At 39.1% G+C, this 25,433-nt stretch overlaps 1 protein-coding gene across 2 annotated transcripts in view; it reads left to right on the top strand.

Moving 5' to 3' along the window:
* Window positions 1-581: 581 nt before the first annotated feature.
* Window positions 582-25,433, top strand: part of osbpl3b (oxysterol binding protein-like 3b) — a 39,114-nt gene continuing 14,262 nt past the window's right edge. For both annotated transcript variants that reach the window (XM_075465355.1, XM_075465356.1), the window contains exons 1-9: window positions 582-717; window positions 16,750-16,892; window positions 21,245-21,361; window positions 22,022-22,075; window positions 22,348-22,461; window positions 22,692-22,856; window positions 23,071-23,194; window positions 24,867-24,970; window positions 25,273-25,365. In XM_075465355.1, coding sequence (XP_075321470.1) covers window positions 16,797-16,892; window positions 21,245-21,361; window positions 22,022-22,075; window positions 22,348-22,461; window positions 22,692-22,856; window positions 23,071-23,194; window positions 24,867-24,970; window positions 25,273-25,365 — 867 coding nt within the window. In that variant the 5' untranslated portion in view covers window positions 582-717; window positions 16,750-16,796. The remainder of the gene's footprint in view (window positions 718-16,749; window positions 16,893-21,244; window positions 21,362-22,021; window positions 22,076-22,347; window positions 22,462-22,691; window positions 22,857-23,070; window positions 23,195-24,866; window positions 24,971-25,272; window positions 25,366-25,433) is intronic.

The raw sequence follows: 25,433 nt of genomic DNA on the forward strand, positions 1-25,433 counted from the left end.
CACGTTTTCTTTATTCACCCATTAGTACGACTTTAGTATTTCACTAATTGTAGTAAAAAAAATATTCCTCAGCGACATTTTTCATGAGCTGGACTAAATGGCAGTGATTCCGACATTTATCCAGCAGATGGCAGTATAACATGACTTTCTGTAATTCGCCATTCTGACTTTGTTTCTTGTTCCTCGCTATTTACTGTAGTCTTTTTTTTTCATGGATTCAAAACCACTTTTAAAGGAAAATTGTGTTGAAATTCCCTTTTCCACACTGTACATTTCAAATCTAATGAAAAATGAAATGAGAAATAAATGCATTTTAATCAATTGGTCCAATTAAAGCCTGGATTCAAATGACTAGTGCAAAGTCAGATTTTTATCTATATATTTATTTTCCACCACTGTTTGTCCTTGCTTTTGGGGTCCTCCTGAATACGTCACGGAAAAGATGCTGTTAATGATTCAAACTCCTCCCATTTGAGGTGACCCTGAGCTGAAAGCAGCCTGTTTATTGGAGTTGGCTTCAGTCAGTCACGCAGCATCTCCCTCCTCCCGACAGCGGTGGAGAAATTGATGCTCTCAGAGCGACCATAGTGTTGCATGTGCGTGCATGTCATATAGCAGGGCGCAAGGCTGCGTGTTTCAGTCTGTAATTTTCACTTAGACCTCCCCTAACTGACTGAAGATAAGTATCAGATCGGCTGTTTTCATCCGTACCTCAAGGTGAGTGTTTTGCTTCTCTCTTGCTCGCTGTGTTCTGTGATCTTCTAACTCTTCTGCAAGGACAAATGCGAGACTTTTTTTGCAGGGATGAACCGCGTTGACTGCAGGAATAAAATGCATTTTGAGTTTAGTTTGAAAGCCCTTCACAGCAGTTTTAACAGTAAGATCTCCGAGTTTTCACTGCAAAGCTTCAAAGTTAAACAAGCCAACAAATAAAAAGTGGATTTATCGTGAAGGCAAGCTCGATTTAACGGTTGGTAGTTTTCCAAGCAGCAGATTTTTTTTGTGGACATCATTTGTGATTCAGACACCAAACACCAATACATCATTTCAGTCGCTATGGTAACTCTGAGCCCCCCTATTTCTCCTCTACAAAAGTGAACATAAGTGTTGGGCGACTGTACTGTTTCCATGAAAGCCTAATGGTAAAGTAGATTCTCAGTCTTGAGTTAAAGCCTGTAATGAGCGTCCTGGAGTGTTTGCATCTCTCATGCTGAGTGGATGTAGGTGTGTGTGAACGTGATTTAATAAGAATTTGAGCTCAGCGTGACGCTTCCGGCTGAGAGTTTGAAGGAAAGAAACGGGATCGTGGATATTTTCACCGTCTTTCTTTTGATGCAAAGATTTTAGATGATAGGTATCAGCACACTTACAGTAACAACACAGTGTAAAACCAGCTCAGTAAGGATGACTGGAGTGATGGGATAGTTCTTGAACTTGTGACACAACTGTTTGTGTTTTAGAGGAGAGGGAATTCAATAACTTGCACTGCATCCTTTCAGGTCTCTTGGGTTTTGTTAGGATGGAGTATGGTGTGCACATATTTCTTCAGTTATATATATATACAGATAGATAGATAGATAGATAGATAGAAAGGTAAAGGGCATAGTCAAGGTCTTTACCAGAAAAAAAGTCATATGACGTAGAATCTTTAAAGGCTGGTGCTGAGATGTTTGTTTTTACACTCAATAATTGAGGGCTTGTCAGGCTAAGCCTATAAACTCCTTCTCCTTTTCCACTCTCACAGCTGTTTTCTCTGGGGGCTGTGGTTTGTTTGGTGACCAATTTGCCACACCCCATGAGGTTTGTCTGTTGCTAGCACATTCGTGTCACTGTCAAACACAGGGGGACTGTGCAGGCGAGGAATCAATAGAATGCCGCAGCAGCAGTCGGAGAGGAAAAAAAAAAAAAACCACAGAAACATTTTTGACAGTGTGGTTATAACAATATCAGGACACTGCGCTGCATGAGGTGACCTCCAGAGTAAAGTCACTGAGCGCTAAGATGCTCAGCCCGATCTATTAGATTCTACATGATCAGCTTGTATTTCTGTGCCGAGCCTTTACATTACCAGGAGTCCTTATGCAGCTTTCTAGGTCACCTGCTCTGTGCTGTGCTCGTCCTGTAATGACATATTGCAAGTTATTGCACACATAATCAGTCCAATACACTGATACCTACTAGTCGATATTTCCTATGCACTCATTAACACAGCAGTGGTAGTAGGGGATGTAGCATTGAGCTGTAAATGTGTGGCCACATTGAGTCATCCACAAATCATACGGGTACCTGTGCATTATTGCAGAGGCTTCTCTGAATAAATGTCATCAGGTGACTAATGCAGAAAGTGGATGAAGAATAACAGTAAAGCAGCCGTGCACGGGGAGCGTGTGGCGGGGGTTTCTTCTCTTTTTTTGCGGGGGCAGTAGGCCTATGTAAATTTTTCATGTGGTTTCATATAGAAACAGGTGCATGTGGTTTCAAATGTGGAGAAAAGAAACTCAGTGTATGGATCTTGCCAGCCTTGTATTTCAGATTTGAAGACAGGCTTTTGTTTGAGAAAAAAAAACAAAAAAAAAAAAACACAACAGCTTTATGAAACGTTTTAGCGCAAAATAATCATTTCCGAGTTAAACTTCCATTAAATCAATAAGATCAAGTGTTGTGCTGTTATGTGTTTTTTTTTTCTCCATGTTATTGTTTTCCAAATCAGTGACATGGGTTTCTAATGACAGGCTGCTACTATTGTCGTCAGCCTCCTCTAGGCGTCAGAGAGACTGAAGGAAGCTCAAAGGCGGATTTCATAACTCCCTCACAGACTGCCAGATATCAGCATGAAATTTTAAAGAGGGCGGCTCCAGCAGATACTTTTAACTTAAAAATAATAGTACATTGATAGAGTAAAGACATGTTTTCACTGTACTTTTTCATTGTTAGACTGAATTATTCAAATCTTCACCATTTCACAGAAGGGCACTTTGACTGTTCTGAATAATGTATTCTTTTTGCCTGGAACCAGTTTTTTTCAGTGTACTTTTCCAATTTTAACAAATGTTTGTAGATTTTTGCCTCAATGATATATTATCACATAAATAAGTACAATAAACAATTCTGTTACTTTAAGAGCAATTTCTGCCTCATAAGTTGATAATATAATAGCCCCAAAAAGCAAGTTCATCATTTGAAGGAGCAATGAATTTCAATACTTTTGAGTTAAACTCAAAATGTTCCCGCTTCAGAGCTGTGGAGTGCAGCCTTGAAATGAAGTCCAGTCAGACTTGCTCCTCCAAATTTTCTTGCTGGAATTATGCAGTCGTGAGTTAAAACACCCATTAGTCTCGCCGTGGTCAGACTCTGACACAAGAGAGCAGACGAGAGGTCAGAAGCAATGTAAACAGAAATGACAGCAAAACATGTCTCAGCGTTTTCTTGCGTGTGTGTCCGTTTGGATTAGTAGCTTTTAAAAAAGTGTTTGCATACTCAAGAACAGTGCTGTTTATTCTGGCATCATGTTGGCTAAACATTGGAGACTTTTTTTTTAGGAACTGTATGTAAAAGCCCAACGGGCAGTGATGAGGTTTCCTGTATCATAAGTCAACGCATAACAATGAGTACATTATCAATGAGTGTTTTTTACGTTAGGAATATTTTTTCTGATGTTCTTCTTAGCTGAGAGAGCCTCATGTCCGCAACATGATGAAGCTTCTTAATTTCTTAACTTAACTCCAGTCACAACATTGTAGGGTTCTTGGCTCTCAGGCTTTCCAAACACAAACGTAAGATGAATCCCGCTTCGGTTAACCCCTTACATTGAGTCCATTAAATCAAATTTAGATTTTCACAGAACTCTGGTTTTTAACCAAAAGCATGGAAATGCAGTGGCATTTCAATCACTTTCACCTGTTTTCTAATGAACAATGAGGCGTTGATAGGCTAAACTAAGACATTCTACACATTACACATCCTACACATTAACCCGCTTAATTTATTAGGCCACGTGTATGTGATTGTGGATGCTTTAAGTGTTTTTCTTTTGAAGTTACTTTATTGAAGACAAACATAAATTTCGAAAAGTTAAAAAAAAACAGTTTGTCAACACATTTCCTCTCATTATGTGAGTCCAGTCCTTTAGACTTTAGACTTTTCTGTTTGTACAGTAATATTAAGCAATAAAAATAATCTACCATATGGGGAACAGTCCTACTCTAAAGTATCTTAGAGAACAGAAAGAAATTGGGTCAATTAAACTTTACACATTGATGATAAAGACTATGTTAAAAGACATTTGGCTTGGACGTAATCGCACAACAACTTTAGAAACAAACACTGCTGAAGTGGAGCTGAAAACAACTAACCAACTAACTAAGTTCTGTTTTACTTTGTAGATGGTTATGGCTTCATTACTTTAGGGATGCCACAGTCCATTTTCTATGATGTGACTTATCAGAGTCATATTCATTCTGAAGGCTCATCAATACAGTGCAGAGGCTTGCACTTATGTCGCACACAGAGTTCAGGCTTGATGTAATTCTCCCAAAATATGGAAACTCCTCTTAGGCAGACTGCTCATCTTTGTCTGTCCATAAATGGAAAGCAAGGGGAGACCATGCCATATCTAAATATATCTCCACTCCCAGGGCATAGAGATTGCTTGTGGTGGTGCAGATGTTCAGTCAGCTTTTTGTGATTTTATTTTTTGACCCCATGTATTCTCATGGGAGAAGATTAGCGTATTAACCATTGAATTAAGATGAGATTAGATGGTGAGACAGTACTGTTGAATCCCAGTCCGAGGTGAGTCACAAGCACAGCATGTTTTAATTGGGAAGGCAACAGCTGGATTGCCGAGTTGCTACACGGCACACGGCGTGAGGAGCATTTTTCACTCCGAAATGCAGTGCATCTGTGTTTTTTCCTGCTCTTTGGTGAGTGAGCGTTGGTCCAAGCCGCATCTCCTTTGTGTCCTAATGAGCTGGTGTTGAGTTTTGAGGCTGTCAGGATCTCCCACACTGTGAATGTAACAAAGGAGTGGACCTCTGCCACACTCAGAACTGACAACAGAAAGAGACAGGGAGGGACGACAGGGCTTTTGGAGGAGAGGAGGAGGAGGAGGGGGTTGCATGCTGAGGATGTGGTTATTAAACAGGATGCACTGTGGAGTTTGTGAGAGTGTGAGATACATCATCAACGTTTCTCTTGTTTGACAGACTAAGCCATGAATGAAAACACACCCTATGCTGCAGTAAGTTATCACAGAGGGACTGTAGGCCTATTGGTCTGCCCACCAGCATTAACAGAAAATCTTGAAACTTTTTCTCTGAGGGACGATATGATGAGCAGGAAATGCTTCCAACTCTATTTCAAGTTGCTGAGAATGTAAGATTTCAGATAGATGAGTAAGCCATTTGCACTCAGAGCTCAGCCTGTTTTTTGGAACGATTCCCTCTGACATTGGCAACCTTTCACGGTGATTCCTTAAGAAGATCAGGAACAGGCATTAACATCTGTGCATCTCTCTTAGAAAAGGTGTAGCAAAACCATACATACAGAGATTGTGGACTGGCTAACATGTCCCTCCATGGTCAAGATATGTTCTAATGAACAATTAATCTTATTCTGTGAAAAAGCCAGTTTTGTGTCTGTCAGTCCTCTGAGCTCATGGGGTGCTGCCATGATGACCTGCGATGCTGTCTGAGGTATGCAGTCATTTTACAAAGGAAATATCGTGACACCTCTCTGCAGCCATTATTCTGCAGATGGACAACGCTTACACTGCTCAGTAATTCTTGGGAAAAGATAGATGGCAGAAATTATAGCTGGAGGTGATTCATTTCTGCTCTCGATAAAAGTCATAGTCTTTCATGGGGGAAAGTGAGAAACTCTCTGTCTCTCGTCTCTTTCCTGTGCAAGATATTCTCACCATATCAACTCTTCCAACTCGCATAAGAAGCTGTTACACTCTTTGACTGATTGCAGCCTCCTGAAGGACCTTACACAGCTTCAATCAGTTTTCAATGACACAATCTAAGAAATAATGTATTCAGAATTGCAATACTTGTCTCCTTGTCTTATGCTGTTCCTAATCAAAGCTCAGTTTGTACTTGGTGTTATCATTTCGGGAGTATCCATACCAAAAATCATGAGCTATCACAGATAGGAGCAGCAGGGTTTAAAACTGTGCAATGGTTCAATTCATTCATGTTATATAGCTGGAACATGACTCATGAACATTGAACTATGATCACTTCCTAAACCTGAATAAGTAGTTTTGTTGCCCAAACTTAATCAAACAATACCTTGCAATGTAAGTAAACTGGAAGTGGAAATAACAATAAGTTATTTTATTAGAAAATAGACATACGGACATGTTTGATAACAAGTCAGTTTTCTTAGTGCTAGAAGAGAAAATTGATTTCTCTCATGTTTCTATCACACTTAAAGGGATAGTTCACCACTTTTTACATGAAGCTGTGTGACATCCCATACTAGCAATATTATTTATGAACATTTTCTTACCCCCCACTGCATCCTGTGAGCCGAGTTCCAGCCTCGTTTTGGGCGTTGACGAAGGTAGTCCCGCTAGTTGGCTGGGGCCACAAAAATAAAGCGTTTTGTTTCTCAAAACAATATGCTTTCAAAAGAGTAATACATTTGCATCACAAAATCGTTGTGGAGGAATAAGTCACACCTCACAATCGCTTGGCGCTATTTTCTCTCCCTTGTATCACTCCATGATTGCCACCTGCCGACAGCCGTGCCTGTTACGGTGTTTACTGCTCAGAAGCAGGGGACTGCTCGGTCTGCACTTCGGTCTGCACGGTCTATATAGCCCGTAGTGATACAAAGGTAGAGAGAAAATAGCGGCAAGCGATTGTGAGGTCTGACTTTTTCTGGATGAACGATTTTGTGATACAAATGTATTACTCTTTTGAACGCATATTGTTTTGAGAAGCAAAACGCTTTATTTTTGTGGCCCCAGCCAACTAGCCGAACTACCTTCATTAACGCCTAAACGAGACTGGAACTCGGCTCACAGGACGCAGCAGGAGGTAAGAAAATGTTCATAAATAATATTGCTAGTATGGGATGTCATACAGCTTCATGTAAAAAGAGGCGAACTATCCCTTTAAGGTAAAGCTAGCAGCAAGTTTCTTAGTTTACTAATATTTGTGTCAATTAAAAAAAAAAAAACTTCTGGTGAAAGGTGAATCAATATTTCTGGGAAATCCCAAATATGAGGGATATTGGGAGGTTACAGCCACATTTAGGGAGGGGGAGTCAGAATTAATTGAGTATCGAGGCTCAAATAAGCCATTTAGAAATATAGCTAAATTTATTATTTGTGTAATTAGGCGAGCCAGAATAAAGGCCTAAACATGTTTTTTTTATGCACTTATTTTGCCTCTTGACCTTTGATTCCATCTTTCCATTTAGTGGGAAGAAATCCCTTTTGTTTTCAGTTCAGTCTTACAAGAAAATGTGCAATAAGTGTGTTTTTCCACGTGTTCAAAATGTAGTGATGTCACAATTCAGAGTTTGACAAAAAGACTAGGCTGTAAGTTGTTGTTTTATGTAAGGGCGTGTCAGTGTGACATTACTGCATATGGCATACTGAAAATGCATAAACCCTAAACCTGAATATTTTTTGCTAACCCTTACCATGTATTTAGTAACATCCAACCGACTATATGATAGTAAAGAAGAGAAGTAACTTATCTGTTGAAAAAGTTGTGTCTGATGTGCCTTGATCCCATGAATCCTGTTTGAGAATCAATTGATTAAAACCATCCTCCACACCTCAGTCAAATCAACTGTGTCCAATGTGTGTATGTGAATCATTGAAACATATCATTTTCAATATTATTTTAATGTGTGCAATCAGCTGCAGAAGTTTCATGGTGATTTTAGTTGATTTAATATTTTATCTTATTTATCTGTGACGTCTCCCCTTTGTTCATTCACAGCTGAAAAGGGAGAAATTAAATGCATTTATGTGAAAAACAGCCTCAACTGAGCAGCTTATTTTAGTCAAAAATGATTTTTCAAGAAATAATATTACACCAGATTTAGTTCTTTATAAGAAATGTATTCAACTTTTTTCCATTTTTATGTCTCTATTATTATCATTTAAATCTTGAAATGTGTGCAAAATTTAAATTTTTTATGGATCAGCTTGTTACAAGCTGTCAAAGTAAAGAAAAAAAAAGACTGAAAGTCAGTGTGCTGCTGAATTGAATCACATTCATTTTCCTTGTCACTAATTATTTTGTATCAGGACAATGTTGTTTCCTGCAGTTTTAGGCGCACCCTTTCTTTTGCTTCGTTTCTGTCAGACTTTTTTCATTTTCCTCCAAGACAGGGTTGTTCTGCATTTCAGTAATGAAATAACAAAGACCGAGTGGCATCATCCCAGCAGGGTAATGCACGGCTGTAATAAGATTACCGTTATTAAAGTGGCAACTTTTAGACGTAGCAAATGAGAGCCCAGTGTTTCTTCTCAGTGGGTAGCTTTCAGAGGACATGTGGTGCAAGAATAATCAGTGTGCTCCTTACAAATCTGATTCTGACATGTTCTGCCTGCAGAAGAAAACAAAAGGCAATCAAAGTTAAACAAGGGATTCTCATTTAGTCATGTGGATAGATGGACAAGATTAGACCACCGGAGTGACCAGATTTTGCGTTGTAGTTAAACAGTTTGAACCCAGATGGACGAGTTGTCAGAAAATAGCTGGTGAGCTGCAGAGAGAAGGTGGTCCTGGAAACACAATGTTAGCTTTGTGGCATAAGCAGAAGCCATTTGTTTGTCACCTTTGGGCAGATTGTTCCACATCTGAAAAGACCAGAGAGGTGCTTGGAGGGACATTTGACTTGTGGGAAGATATTAAATAAACATTGATTCTCCTCTACCTAGATCATTCTGCATCATCAAATCAGCAAGTAACACAAGACAGGGAATCAGTTTAGATTCAAGCCAAGCTGAAAAAGCCATTTGTTTTCTCTGCTGAAGTGGAATTCATTTTTAGCATTTCTTTCACTTACGTTTGCTTTATTCATAAACCCTGATTACTTCATAGCATAGACTGCGTAAACATATGAAAGCCAACTCTCATTGCTCGAATTATTATTTTTTTTTTTTTAAATATTTTTTGGGGCTTTTTATGCTTTAATGATAGGACAGTTGGAGAGAGACAGGATGCAGGGGGCAGAGAGAGGGGGAAGACATGCAGCAACTGAATGGGCAAACCTGAAAACTAAATACTGAACAGGATGATTGGTAAATGAGTGCAGCTGATGACAATGGACAGGTGAAATTAATTAAACTACTGACCTGAACATTGGGACTGATGAAAAAAAAATGGCAAAACATGGCAAAACTTAACTAAACATGAACTTAAAACTAAGACGTGACATAAACTAACACATGATAAAACACAGAACTAAAAACATGGGGAAAACCCCATGAACGTGACATATATAATTTCATCAACTTGGTAAAAGCTTGTGTTATATTAAAGATGTGTTTTTTAAAGACCTGCTTTGGGCAAATGTTTTTCTCTAGAACTCACTGAACCATGCCCTTGTTCACTCTCTGTGCTTTCATTTGATATTTTGAGAGATGGAAGTCCATCCCCATCCAACCTCTCTGAATTACTGTCATGCATCAACTGCTATTAGGAGCTTAAGTACTATAATTTTTGAAAGTTATGACTCTATTTCTGAAGAAAAGCTGCACGGTCGGGGTTCAACCATGAGACGTTTATTCTGGTGAGTCACATCCTAATGATGCCTGAAAGCCTGCTATGCCTGTCAGCCCCTTTGGCAAGCCCTGGAGACAGTGGAGGGACAGAGAAGCATCTGCAACATGACCTGCAGATGAGACGTAATGGAGGGCTTTCAGCTTCTGTCAATTTTGTTACTGCAGCTTAACGGGAAGCTTAGCCATCTATGACTTTAGATTAGCTCTGTAGTCGGCAAAGGACTGGGTAACAGTTCCCTGGTATGGTTTTAATTGACAAAACTGGTATTTGTGCACAAACACAATGTGGATTGGCTTTGAGAGCCAGATAGAGATATCATCAACTGGTGAGGTGTATTTTGCCACTCACTCTTGACAGGCAAAAACTTCCTCAGGAAAGGCTGAGGAACACGATAACTCCAACCTTCCTTGATCTCAGAACAATCAAGCATCCACAGACTGCGTTAGAACAAGTTAAATCCACAAAAACTACAACGGGCAGGAACCACGAGATCTGCTGGCAATGTGTCAGTGGCAGACACCAAAAGAAACCCCAAAGATTCAGGGACGTTCATGTCCAGTGAAGTCAGAGCCATTATGGTGGATCGAGGGAGACCTAAACAATATTTACCGGCTGGTTTGAATGTTGTGGATTATCAATGACAGATTCATTCATTGAACAGCTTTCACGATGAACAAAAGGCTTGAAACATAAACTGTATAAAAGGAAAATGCACTCTCCAGGCAGCACTACTTTAGTTTCTTATTTGGACTGAAGGCAAACTGCTTTACATAAACTGAATATTTCCTTCTGAGATATGAGGTGTTATTACAAGAGGGTGTCGGCCAGCCCGAGATGATTTCCATGCTAACCACAGTTTCTCTCTGCAACACAATTAATATATTTATGAAAGTTTTGAATACTCTTAACAGAAAATCTTATGTATTGCACACCTAGATTTAAGTTGACCAAAGAGTTTCTTGCAAGCAAAAATGCTGAATGTTCATTTGTTTTAGCCACTCAAGACAACACAAACACATTTTTTTGTATTTAGCCTGGCTAGAAGTTTTATAAAGGCTACTTTATAGAGGGCTGTGTGAACACACTAAGTGAGATAAGCATAGCAGCCAGTAAAGGTCTTTAAATTTGTCTCATCCAAATGTCATGCTGGTTTGTCATTACAGAACAATTGTGGCTACCACCCACCCACACTTTACTGGAATATAAAAGATGTCCGTCCCCTCCTCTCACAAACCATTTAGTCTTTTGTGTGTAAGACATATATTTATGTAAATCATTTGAAGCAGTATACATAAAAGCATCTATTACTGTACAAACTAATTTAATTACATACAATCTCTCCATAATAACTTTGTATTAATATATGAAATATCTGAATGGTTAATGCGAAAATCTTTCTAAAACAGGCAGAAATAATCTATAGCAAGGTCATTCCAGAGAATTCAAGATAATTTAGATTTTTAATACCAGTTTGATTAAAGGATACAGATTATTGTCAACCTGCTGTCAGAGGCAATCATATACTGGGATAGTAAGGAGCTGCACTCATCAGATCAGGTCACCGTGACAGTGATTGGAAGATTCTAATCCCAGATACAGCTGAATGCACCCCCCTCATCCAGGGCATGGAATGTTTCTGACCATGAACGGGAATTTCACCTACCTAGAAACTGACATTTTCACCCCGTGAGCTTATCATGCCCTATTTCGCAAGTTGACAACTTTTTTTTTCTCTCTGATATACTGATATCAAATAAGGAACTTCTTCTTCAAGATGTTCCTTGTCTGATATTAGTATTTGTTTTGCATGACCACGCTAATTCATGCATACAGGATACATTACCAATATATATATTTATATTTTCTTGCGCTTGAAGTACCAAGATTGAGAGCTCAGACTACCCCACACCAAATTTATATATAAAAAAAATATGCTTGACCAGTATAGGTTATTTATTTGTAAATACTTAGAGTTCCCTCACCTGCAGTTCAGCCACAAATTATAAGTTCTGAGCCTTCTTTTAAGCGAGTAATGCTGAGGTCATATAACACCCAGCCATTGCGCAGTAGACAACTCAAATCTCACGTAATTCCCCTGTCACATGACGCAATAAACCCCAGGCTTCGCTAAAAATTCATGGGCAGTGTTTTACCATTGTTTACAAGATTGTTTTTGAAACTGAGAAAAACTGTTGCACTTACTTGTTATACCACTTATTTTTAACAGGGAAAAAATATATGATAACACTAAAAAAAAAAGTCCAATTTCCTTGTCAGGACATAAAACATTTGACAAAGTAGAAGTACAACATTATTAGCTTATTTATGTGAACTATATGCTGCAACTGCTGATGAGAATTTGCTGTTGATAACCAAGTAAAAAGCAAAAGCTAATTTAGCTTGTCCCTTCAGAGGTATAGTGAATGCCGTATGATTTGAGCTCGTGGATGGAGATAAAGATGGGGAGGATGATTATATTTCTACCCCGTGTTTGTGACTTAACAGTACACTGCAAATCAGAACGGCTCACTGATTCACATACTTGTTTATACCAGACAGCCCCAGATAAAGTCACAGGTAGGGTTTTTTAAAGTTATTTTTGTTCATGATACAGTGTGTTCCTTTTACGTGACATAAATATTGCAACTTATTATATACTTACTTATATACAACAATATTGAATTTTTGCTATGATAAAGTGTAAATTATGGTGCAGATTTTGTTTATAGTTTTATTATGTCTGATTTGTGGTCATTTATTAATAAAATTTATGAATGAATCACAGTAATGCTTCGCCACAACAGTGCCATCTTTGTCTCAATGACAAATTTCTCTTTCCTTTTTTTCATCCACAAGGCCTTAACAAAAGAAAAATATATTTATTTTGAATTACTTCTCCCTGTTTTATAATGTCAATCATTTAGTTTTATGACAGTAGCACTTTTTTTATTTCTTCTTCCCCATACAGTACTTTTATTCATTTTTAATTTCTTTATTTTTTTGTGGTTCCTTTTGTTTCTTTTTTTTATTTCTTTGGCCCCAGCAAAACTTGCTTAACAGTTCCGATCGTGAGCCTAAACTACCTCAGCTTATCATAATGACAAACACTGTCTTCATGTGTCCACTTTTTACATATTATTATATATTTATTTGTGTTTCTCAGGCTATAAATTAAATCTCCAACTCTCTAATCAAATTACAATCCTTAACTGCTGCACTCTTAACCTGTACACACAGCTACTGTAAACTGTAATCACATAATGAATGTGCTCTTCAGTGAGCAAAGATAATTAGTGAAGCTTTGACGTCTGACACTGTTGTCCCCTCCATGAAAGCCTGAAAAGTGGCGTTGTTGTATAAGATGAAAAGGCGCCCTGAAGGGCGACAGTGTTACAGACCTGCACATAGCTGGTGTGATCAGTGGAAACAGAATGAATAAATCATACAAGATGGTAAGGAAGCTACAGAAAGATAGATTACATTTAGCGCTCTATAAATCCCTGCTACTGGTCCCTCAGACTGCTTCTAAACCTGTTTTTTAATAGCACTCTGTATTAATTGAGCTGAAAAGTACATAAGTTATGCTGTTGTGCATTTTGGGCACCTTGCTCTGTCAATGTGAACCACAGTCTGTGATCCACAAACACAGAATTGGTGTTGGCTTGGCCCATTGTCTTATGCTACAGGCAAAGGCCATTACATAGTGCAAAGGATGCTGATGCTGGGTGGGGTAATCTTGTTACTACTTCAAACTCAACATGTGGTGTATTTTTCAGTCCAAGAGTCAATGGCAGTAAGGACTGTTATTAAGAGTTAGCTCAGTCGAATTTTTACAAGCCTTTAACCCCATGTTGGGGTCCTTATCATGAGATTAGTTGTACAGTTGTAGTATCAAGTGGTGTTTACACATTGGACCATGTTGTTACAAAAGAATTTATATAATAAATCTCAAATGGTCTCCAACTCAATAGTTATATGGATGATTGTATATTGATAATGATCTACATTAGAACTGTGACAATATGAAGAATTGATCAATTTAATCTAATGTAGGCCAGTCATTATTATTACACAATCACTCAGTCACAATTATTTAAACTGAGGACAGCCATTCTGATTTGTTACAGTCTCTGTTAACCAATATAAAAACAGCTCGATGAAACCTTCTGAAATTCCCTCGTCTCCCTTTGTTTTCTACCATTTGTGATTTGACTAGCGTCCTTTTTATGACATTGTCAAGTTGTGCCCCTTCCTCTGCTTTGGTTCAATGGACTTTGACTTGGAAATTAGTAACAGCAACTTTTTATCTTGAGGTGCTTTACTAACATTCGAAAAAGTCAATCAAGACATTTTTTGGCGGGGGTTTTCCTGCAAAGCCAAACACCCCGTGCCCTGCACAATTTCGGTTACGCCAAGTCTACAAGGCAAAGAGAAACGCAGTCTTTACTTTTATATTAATTAAAAGAAGGATCTGAATTTGAACTTTCCAGTTGGCTGGTCCCTTTCTGTGTGCCATGTGCATGTTGTGTGCATTTGGGTTTCCTCTCACAGTCCAGTGACATGTATGCCAATTGGTAATTATAAATTGGCCGTAGGTCAGAGTGTGAGGATGCATGGTTGTCTGTCACTCTGTGTTGGCCCTGTGATAGACTGTCAACTTGTCCAGGTGTACTCAGCCTCTCATCCAAGGACAGCTTGGAAAGGTTCCGACATGCCTACTCATTTAATTTCCGCTCCAATAAAAATCAAGCTCTTAACCTTGTTAACATGTCCATATGATGACAAGGTCGATAAGGTACTTGGTGTGCTTTGCCTTTGTTGCAAAGATGGCAGATCTGAAGTGTTCTAATACTTGGAAATCACATTCTGGAGATAGAGTCCCTTCAAAAAATACCATCGACTTCTACAGTCTTAATTTTTTAAGGAATTTGTTTTGCAAATTTGACCCAAAAACTGATGTGTTTTTCCACTAAACTAATTATTAAGTCTGACTCTGGGAGACAGGTAGGTATGTCCGTAACGGGTTATGAATCCCTCTCTGTCCTGCTCTCATTTATAATTCCTGCACTCCGGCGATCACTCTCTCCATACATGTAGCTGTGACCAGAGAGCGGCCCCGGCTGGCGAGCAGCAAGCCAATTTCACCTGTCACCCGCAGCCTGTGTCTCACTGAAAATGGAGTACAAGTGTTTTTCGCATCGCATGTGAAAAACTCATTGCCTTCAAGCTAGTAGTCCCAATCATTATCAGCTGTTTGGTCTTTACAAGATGAGCTACCAAATGTCTGGAAACAAATTACAAAAATATTAAATCTGGCCATGGCATAGCGTAACAGAGACAGTGATGCAGAGTTGGAGGAAACAGGGCAGGCAGTTTCATCTGCTGGTGGGCAAAGATGTAGTGTAGGTCGCGACCGTTTTAAGGCCATGAGAGTTTTTTCGTGACAAATACTATGAAATGTACAATTTTAAGAACACAGATGATTTCTTTTTAGTGGATTAATAACTGCTGATGTGGGGCTTTGAAATGAATGGCGTGTCCAAACTTTTGACTGGCTCTGTAGATGTGATTGACTGATAATGCTACACAGAACAACACAGTTCACTGTACTTATGCAGTGCTAAAGGATTGGCTTCTTTTGAGCGTTTTATGTCATCGTAAAAAGTTAAATATTTTTTCTACTGTCTTATATGAAGAAACTAGCAATTTGATTATGCTTCTTTGGACTTGAGAGCAGCTGTTTTATGAAAATGAACGGTCATGTGTCTTCGATAGTCTTACAGATGGTCACATACCTTTGCTGTGAATTCAGGCCTAATGGTCTGCAAAGTCAGTATTACTTCATATCGCCAGTAAAGAAAAACTAATGACCTACTGCTTGTCCCCGTGCGGATGACAAAATATCCACATACACACAGTCAGCCTGGTTGCTGATCAGCCTTCCATACTATGAGAAATTGCCACTGACATTGAATTTGCAAAAAGTGGTTTTATGTGCTTACGCAGTTAGACCGGGCACATAATGTTAATTAGTCAGTATGTGTTGCGGCATTTTACTGAATGCTGTCATTTCTTTAAGAGGCCCAATTATTTTCACACTCTATTGAAGTGATGATCTCACATTTCAGCGATTATCTCACATCTCACTGCATGTGACAGTTGTCTTTTATTTCCCTCATTACTGAGATGTCATGCGGAGATGTGGAGTCATACCAACCACCACTCAATGACATTTACTCCGACACTGATCACGGCTCTCTTGAGGAGGATTATATCTTGTTTAGAATGTCACTTAGCTTGTTCTTTGTTAAGTTTTATGTGATGTTATACTATTACATATATTTCAGACGGAAGTGATGTAATCAAAATACATTGTTCTGTGTGAAAAATGCCATTAAAAGGTCCACATTCTGACCAAAAATAGAAAATGTTTTCCATTTTACTTTGATGAATTATTTGAATTATTAATCTGTTTTGGCCATTCATTTTCCATTAAATGGTCAGTTAATTATTTAGACTTTATTAAATATTTCAACTCCTTAAAATAGGCTACTTTGAATCAGTTTACCGACTGCAGATAATAGTTATATACTTTTCCTTAGGTCTGAATACAATATGTCCTTCCACACTGTTGGGCATATGTATTTTAAGTGGGTGCTTTAGATTTATTGGATTTTAAAATGCTGATAATCCATCGCTCTCTGAAAGGGTATGATATGAATTATTTAAACCTGCGGTCTCTTGCAGTTGTAGTGCAATTTATGTCCTCCAGTCCTGACTGTCGATGTTGGCTTCTGATGTTGAGAGTTATGAACAGCTTTTCTCATTACTGCCATATGTCTCCTACTTGAGGACTGGAAAACTAATCACTCTAAATAACCTAATGTATATTTCAGTGAGCGCTAAAAGGCTTTTCGAGGATGTGTCAATTCAAAGTTCTTTCTCACCCTCTGTCTCCACACGATCCCCTCCTCACCTTTTCTTCTCCAAGTAGAGATATGTCCCCAGTACTCGAGCTGTAGCACCGGCCAGTCTACCAAGATGAGCTCAGAGGAGCGCAGCTCAGCCATGTCACAGAAGATCTCCTCCCTGTCACGCAGCAACAGCAGCTCCTCGTCCAAGCACGACAGCCGACAGGTAACACTGCGTTACACAGATCATTCCCCTGGGGTTACATGCATTTATGTGTACATGTTTTTTTTCTCATTTGAACTATTCAGCCGCTCTTCCATCTTTTCCCGTGAGACCACAGCATTTTCTCCACATGCGTAAAAGCTATTTTGCAACACCTCCCTCAAAAGTAATTATCTCACACAGTTCATAGAGTAGACATTAGCATTATGAAGAAATTGTTTTTGCTTTTGTATTGAGCGTTTAAACCCACATTCATTTTTCATTACCCGCACAGCTTTTCCTTTACGAATTGGAAGTAAGTAAGTATCATTCAAGTACGTCACACAGGGCAAGGAAACACTTCTGGCTATTCATTCTGGAGAAACAACAAACACAGGAACCGAATAAACACTTTCATTTGCAAGAAAAGAAGAAAAAAAAAACCTGAACAGATAAACAAATATTCTGTAATAACCTGTAGTGGTAAATTGTGGCTTCAAACATTGTATGCTTTAATCAGCCTTTAATGTTTGGGTCTTTTTCTACTCCCACACTGTCATCTTATCTTTTGGATTAAAGGAAATTCTCTGCATTAAATCTGCACTGCTAATTTTTGTTGTTGTTTCCCCTCTGACAAGGTGACTAATTACCCAAATATTGTTCACCTGTTCTTGTAATGAATGTACAAAACAAGATTTGATGGCAGAATATCCTAATCAGGTCACAGAATATGATGGGACATATTCTGTACTCAGCCCAGGATAAGCTTCGATCTACCAAATGAATTGCGTCGCTGGTCAACTCCGATTATGCATCAACAGATTATAACAGTGGGAATGGGTTCTTTTTGAGTAGCCTCGGAGACATGTTGACGTGTTGATGTGATTCAGACATCTAATTAAAATGTGGCCACAGTGCCTTTCTTTGGAGGTCTTTTTCCTCAGCTGGGAGGTGGCCAGAGTAGACCCAAAATTCACCAATGGGACCTCATATCTCATCTGGATGATAAATACCTCAGTATCCCCTAGGAGGATCTACAAAGCAGAAAGAAGTCTGTAATACCCTAAGCTCAAGTCTGTTGTCTCTTTTGTACCTCCCCACCCTCCTCACTCCTTCTGCAAGTAACACAAACACCTTTAAGGCTCATCTAACAGAAATGATAAAATACAATAGTTAGATGATGCAGTTGTGCCAAATGTGGTTTAAAGTGACGACTCTGAAATAAGGACATCTCATTTTGTTGAATCCCTGTCATCTCACCTGCTCTGTCCTTGTGCCTGTCCTCGTCTCCTCTGCTTGTATCTCTGGAGGGAGGGACAGAGAGAGGAGAGTCAAGGACAGGAGTCGAGGATGTGCAGTACATTGGGAAATGTGATAATTGGCTTGTATAGCTTCAACTGGATTTTAGAACACAATAGGAACATTCTTGGTGAACCCAGGCTTGCTTCAAAAAATAGATTCCAAGATTCAGAGAAATGTACATACGGTATGTCTTACATGAAAATCTGCTATGTCGAGTCAATGTAACAGGTACATGGATTATTTGAAATATTTTACAAAAGCATCCCTTCCAACTGCAGTGGAGAGGCACATATGTCTGCCCTCACTGCCTCTCTGTTTCTTCTGATGATGAAAAATCACATCTTTGGTTTTTCAAAGTTTTTCCTTACCATCAGTTCCAATCTTTTTTTCCTCCATCTGGATGCCAAGTTTTCTTCCCCCTCATTTTTGTACTGTAATCTCTGTCAATCTAGTTGCTGTAGCATACTCTGTCTTCACCAGTATGGTTGCTACCCTCTAAGTTCTGGAAAACCAATCATTGCGGATTGATGGGAAACTTATCACGATCAGTGTGTTAATCTGGGAATGTCGCCACAGACTCGATTTAAAACTGCAACATTGCCTTCAGCTGACAGGCTTAATCATTGCTATGTGAACTCATTTGGCAGGGACGACTGCAGAGGGATGTTTACACTCTGTTTAGATAAATGGTGAGGATTTGTTGTTTTTGTTTTTTAGGAATCAAACACTCTTAGCTTGGAGTTTTACGGGAAGAACAATACCACTCTTATATCTGTCTGGTATATATTAAGCTGATGCTGGGAGAGACCAGTAATATTTGCTCATTATGAAGGCTTGAAATGAATAATCTGCTAACTTACATCTCTATGAAGGTTACAAAATTTGCCAACTGTACCACTCTCTCTAAAGTTTACTGGACACAGTAATTTCCTGAAATGAATAAGCCACAACCCCTCATGAACCCCAATTTATCCTTTTCGCATTCATGCACTTTGTACTAATTAAACCAGTGGGATATGACAACTTGACTGTAGAGAATCTGAGATGCTGGTGGATGGACTTTGTTACCTTTTACAGAGAAACAGGTCAATGGTTTCTCTTCTGGTCTTTGTGCTAAACCAAGTTAACCACCTTCTATTGATAGCTGTGGATATCCTCATCCAATTCCTGCCAAAGTGACAAATCAGTGTATCCCTAATGGTCAAACTATTTCTGTCAGACAGGGTGGTAGAAAACCCATAACGGGACACTGAGATCAAAGATCTAAATTCAAAAGGGAGGGTTTATTTGTAAAAGGGGTATTCCAAAATCAGAATTTAGGAATAATCCAGAAAATGCCAGATTGAGCAGGAAGGAATGCAAGATAAGGCAGGAGCCATGTGAGTTGAAGATTTTTTACAGATCCACAGTGGGTGTCGGAGAAAAACAGGTGCTGACAGACCAAAAAAAAGAAAAAACAGGATTACTAAGATTGTATTGATCCAAAACATAAAGTATTAAAAAACTAAAAAGTTGTTGAGGTTGAGGTTGTCTGCAACCTGGAAGCAAAATGAAACAGGTTGGCAATATATATATATATATATATATATATATATATATATATATATATATATAGTCAATAGACAAGATGAGTGATGAGAGTGAGCTGGACACCTGGCAACCATGCACCTGGTCCTGCAATCACGCACAAGAGACACAGAGAGGGAGAGGAATAGGTTGAAAACCTGGAGGGATTAAGAAAGAAAAAGGCCATGGACAGTTGGCATGATGATTTCTTCAATATTGTTTTTATCTAATTCAAGTATTAGAACTTAGATTACAGTACAGTTGTTTTTGAAGGACAAATCTCAGTCTTTAGACAACCATTCCACAAGGTGCTGCAGGGGATACAAGATGTTAGATGTGTTTAAAACATTTTAATTTACAATTTTCCTATACTGTTTGACTATCACTGTGTGACTAATTTCATTCTGAAAGTGTTTCTTGACCTTGGAGGAAAATGTCCGGGCAGTGTCTGACAAGAATGACTCACCATGTGACTGTCAGAGGAGAAAGCCGTGACGAACATTGGAGGAAACTGAAAGATCAGCCCACAAGCTGTGCCCTTGTCCTTCCCCAGTTCCCTTTTTTTTCAGTGGCCTCACCTTTAGCATTCAGTTTGTCTGACTGATACAGTTTGTTGAGCCAGAACTGTTAAACTGGAGCAGTGAGGGACACACTGAGACAACAAACTGCGAGTCACCTCAAATCTCTGCCAAAGACCCAAAGTCTCTGCGGACAGCTGTGATCTAAACACTATCGCTGCCTGAGTTTTTAACTTCACGGGACTGAATGTATAATCCTAAAATACTCCCATATTAGCATCATTCATTCAAATAAGAGGGCTATACTTCATGTTTTTTTTTAACTAAGTGGTTATAAAGCATTATCTAACAGTGCAAATCAGTCAACATAATTCCCAATAGCTCAATCAAAACTCTGATTGACCAACTTAATAATTTATTTGTTTTAGTATTGCTAAAAACTGAAAATAATATAAAACACACATGATGCAGTATTCACTATGTCGGTAAAAAAAAAGTGCCATGAATTCCTCTTTCGTGTTTTTAAAGCCTTCCTGGAATTCCCACTGCTGCAGTACAAACACTGTTTTGCGGATTAGATCATGATGAAATATCATCTTAATCTCAGCATTCTGAGAGGATTTGCATTTGGCCGTTCTAATCTCAGTCAGAAAATGATTAATGTGAAGAGTGAGATTAGACAGATAAGCTAATTTTGTAAATGGGACCATAAAGTAAAAATGTAAAGCCCCACACTGGACACCTAATCCATAGGCCTGCCGCAAAGACACATTAGACTCCTGCTCTCAGAGACTCACATTGACTGACATAAAATGGAAATGATGAAGCAGATCTAATGTACACTCGCTGGTATAAATTCCAAGATGGCAGTTGCTGCTTTCTGTGTGGCAGATATGTTTGATTTATATTACTAAACTATCCGGCAACTTTGATCCGCATGAATACCTGTCTGTTATCTCAGAAGTTTTCATAAATCGTGTACATCTGCAGGACAGCTGGGAAATAGTCGAAGGTCTGCGAGGAGGCTTCAGCTGTGTTCTGGAGCCCCAGAAACAGGAGGGCTACATGCTGAAGAGGAGAAAGTGGCCCATGAAGGGCTGGCACAAGGTATGCTGAGACCTCTGCGAGGTCCCTCAAAGACCTGTGTGATATTACACTTCTCTGAGTGACAGACATATTTCAAACCATGACAACTGAATGTCAATTCAATTTGCTAGCTTTCCTCCACACATTTCAGGTTCCCTTTACAAACCTGCTGACATGACTCATTTGTGTTTTAAACTAATTGAATAAGCTCCAGCTGGAAGTGAATTCACTCGCAGAGGAGTCACATGTGACCTGGGTCAGTGCAGTTTACACTCTGTCTGAAAGCTTTTCCTGGATGATAATGCTAAGATATCTTGTTGTTCCACTCAGATACATTAGCTGATGGCCTGTTGTTTACTAGAGCTGTATACATTTAGTATTGACTTCCATTGTGATTCACATGATGCACAGTAAGAGCCTCAAGAATTTCATTTAGAAACACTGAGGGAGAGGAAGATTGCATCTGAGTGAGAGAAAGCGTAACAAAAGCCGACAGATCCAAGAGAAGAGTCTGGGATGACAAACATCTCAATGCAAGGACATTAATTACATACATTATCAAGGGTTGGCCCTGTCTGTCACTATCATAGAGTCATAACAGACTCCAGGCTCTCTGTCAGGAGTGTTGCATATCATTCCAGCTGCATCTCATGTGCTCACCATTCTTCTTTTTCCCCACAGAGATACTTTTTCCTGGACAAGGGTGTCCTCAAGTATGGCAAGTGCAGTGCTGATGTGAGTACAAAGGGCTTCTGGCTATACATTATGTGGGCTTGTCAGTTACAGAGGACTTCAAAGGACAGTTTATGTCCTCTGTAATTTTATTCTTATGCTGCTGAGGATCTGTGTCTGTAGACACAAAAGAATTTCACCAATGCAGATAGTTCGCTTGGCCTTGGCAGAGCCAATAAAAGGATTATTCTTTAGTTTAAAAACGGAACAGCATCCTGTAGCAATTGAATTTCACTCAGTCTAATATCCTTATCATATGTTGTGTTGCCTCTCAGATTGAGAAAGGGAAACTGCATGGTTGCATTGACGTGGGACTCTCTGTCATGGCAATTAAGAAGAAAGCCAAGTGTATTGATCTTGATGCCGAGGAAAACATCTATCACCTCAAGGTAAACCACAAACAATAAAAGTTATCTCCCACAAGCTCGGAGGAAATGTAGAGTATCCAGATTACTTTTTAAATTCGGTGAACTGGTGCTATATGACTTTTAAATGACCTCATGTGCCATTTTTCAGGGGGTAATTAGTCATAGTGCCCTCCACCTTTGTGAGTGTTTTTCCACCTCCTCCACATTACTTGTCCTTGAGTTCATTTCTAATGGCTGTGTCTGCTCCGCAGATTAAGTCACAGGAGCTCTTTGACGAATGGGTGTCAAAGCTACGTCACCATCGCCTCTATCGGCAAAACGAGATTGCCTTGTGCCCTAACGAGAAGTCCTTCTACTATCCTCACTACCCCTCCCCCAACTCCCCCAACATGGCCGAGGGTGCCTCTATCAGAAGGGTACACCTGGGTGCTACACAGCACACAGTTACACTGTTACTATGTTTCTATGAAGTATATACTATACTTATACTTATACTTATACTTATACTCAATAAATCTCCTATGTTTTTCCTCATTATTTAATCTACAACCTAAAGTCCATTAATGGGAACATTTTCTGAAGGAAGCAACTTGTCATTGGACTGACCTTTGAGTCTGTTTTGTACTGCAGTGCATGTCGAAACGAAGGCAGTCCACAGTGCATTCTGCGGGAGCATTTCCTTTAAGCTCCAGCAGCCAGGCCAAGGTAGCTGCCTGGCTCCAGTCATCTGACGACATGGACAGATGCTCCAAAGGTGAGACCGTAGAGCTGCCTATGAGATTTATGAGTCTCTCAGCTCTTAGTAGAGTCTATTTCTTAGCAAAGAAAGACAAAAAAATGTCACATTATCTTATCATCCGATGTTTCTGCCTCCACATTATTAACATCCTCTTTGAGTTTGTTTAGTGAAACCACTCCTTCAGATACAGCTGGTTCTGGTTCTGGTTCTGTCGGACCAAAAACTGAAGTAAAAAGAAAAGTCATGTGCATTTGTAATGCAGAGGTTCTCTGCTTTCTTAGAGCAAATATTTACTCAAGAGACATATTTTCTGCTGGGCAGGGGATTGTGTGACACACTCTTGCTTGCATACTGAAAAATGTGACCAGATCAGTTTGAACTGGAATGGGACAGGCAAACATGAGCCCTCAGATTCGGTTGGTTTCAAAGCTAAAATAGGTTCACGGAGTACTTAGCTTTAAGACACAATGAATGCATTTTGGTTTTATTTCCATAAGATAATTTAACTTTTATCAAAACTATAAGATGCTGGTGGGTTCATTAGAAATCTGGAAGTTTAACATTTGATGCTAAAGTTGGAGGATCAAACCGATAAAGATAAAGCCAGATAGATGCTGCTTTTTTTCTTACAAGATGGAGGATTATAACATGTTCAAGAGTGTTTTTTATTGAAAGCCTCCTCGTTACAGTAAAGTTGCCAAGGCCATTGAGACGAGAGAACATCTAACCTCAGTGAGTCTAGCTTTTTCTTTTGTTTTGTATAATAATATTTGTCACTTCCCTTTGCTACTTCCAATAATTGCATCTGCCGGCTATTTTATTTGCATATTGCACCTGACAGGGTGGTGTAACTAAACAAAGGAAGTTGTTGATTAGTGATGCAGTGTTTGTCTCAGTTTTCATTCATTAGGATTGCTTTCATGTGCTGCTAATCAGAAGTTGTGATTTTGTAAATCAAACATTTGGGGAAAGGCAACAGTTTGCTCGTTCATTTGTAGACAGGATAACTGACATGTTGCTGATTTCTATACTGTCTATACTGAAATACATCCCAAACTCATATATATAAGCCCATAAATAGAGGAATTTATGTCCACTTGTCGTGTATGGAGGTTAGTGTGTGTTCTTATGTGACCCTATAGATATAAAAATGTTGGACAGCCCAGATTGATGTAAACCTTGGCTCACCTTCCCCTCTTCAGAGGGAGGCTAAGTTGGGAATTGTTGTTGTGATTGTGGTACTATGGAAAGTCTTAGGCTTAGTGTACTGTAGCTTTGTCCTTACCTTGCATACCAGCCTCATTCTCATTAGATTCACAAGATCACATTGAAACAAATCATGTGATGGTCCTATTGTTGCTACTGGAAAAGAGCTTAAAAAAAAAGCAAATGTTCCTATCCTTGCAGAAGAAGCAAACCTCTTGTGCTTGAAGAATGCGTCTGAATAAAAGATACATGTTGTAACTTGAGCTCTATGAGCCCTTTCACCCCGGGGCGTTGGAATTAGTGACTTTATTGATATTCTTCTGCCCGTACAGGGAGTATTTTTTGGATCTGTCTTTGCCTGCCAAACCAGCTGGCACAGGCTTATGCAACACTCATTTTTTGGCTTTATGCTAAGGTTTCTTTATGGTTTGTTGTTTTTTTTGTTTTGTTTTAATATCAGTTGTATTCCTCCTCTCCGCAGACTTGTCAGTGTGTGAAGCCTTCCTGCTCGAGCTTCACCACCTGCTACAAAGCATGGAAGTCCTCCACCGCACCTACTCTGCTCCATCTTTCCAAGCACTACAGGTCTGTAGTGTGTGTTAAACACTCTGTCTCTGTTTCTTTTAACATCTGCATGCAGAACAGGTTCAGTTGTAATGGCTGCAATCACAGTTTACTCACAAACTGTAAATCATACCCAAAGTACGAGATGAGTCAGAATTTTTTTCAAAGTAACTCATTTGTCTTTTATAATTTGCCTTCAAGTAATCTGCCACTAAATATAGAACATGCATTTAATTTTGCACCTTGCAGCATTTGTGACACAAATTTCCTCTCCTAAAAATAGTCTCTGCCTGATCATGAATATGTTCCTTTATATTCACTAGGCGTCGACATTTGACAGCCCCAAAAAAGAAAAGAGACTTCCAAGAAAATGGCGCAATAAAAACTACAATAAAGACGTCAAAACAACTCTGCAGGTCACTATCATGACAATAAAGACATTTTCTCAGTACAAAATATTTTCTCAGCATGAGACTTGTCAGCA

This window comes from Odontesthes bonariensis, chromosome 5, assembly GCF_027942865.1.
Source record: "Odontesthes bonariensis isolate fOdoBon6 chromosome 5, fOdoBon6.hap1, whole genome shotgun sequence".
In the NCBI taxonomy this organism is placed as follows: Eukaryota; Metazoa; Chordata; class Actinopteri; order Atheriniformes; family Atherinopsidae; genus Odontesthes; species Odontesthes bonariensis.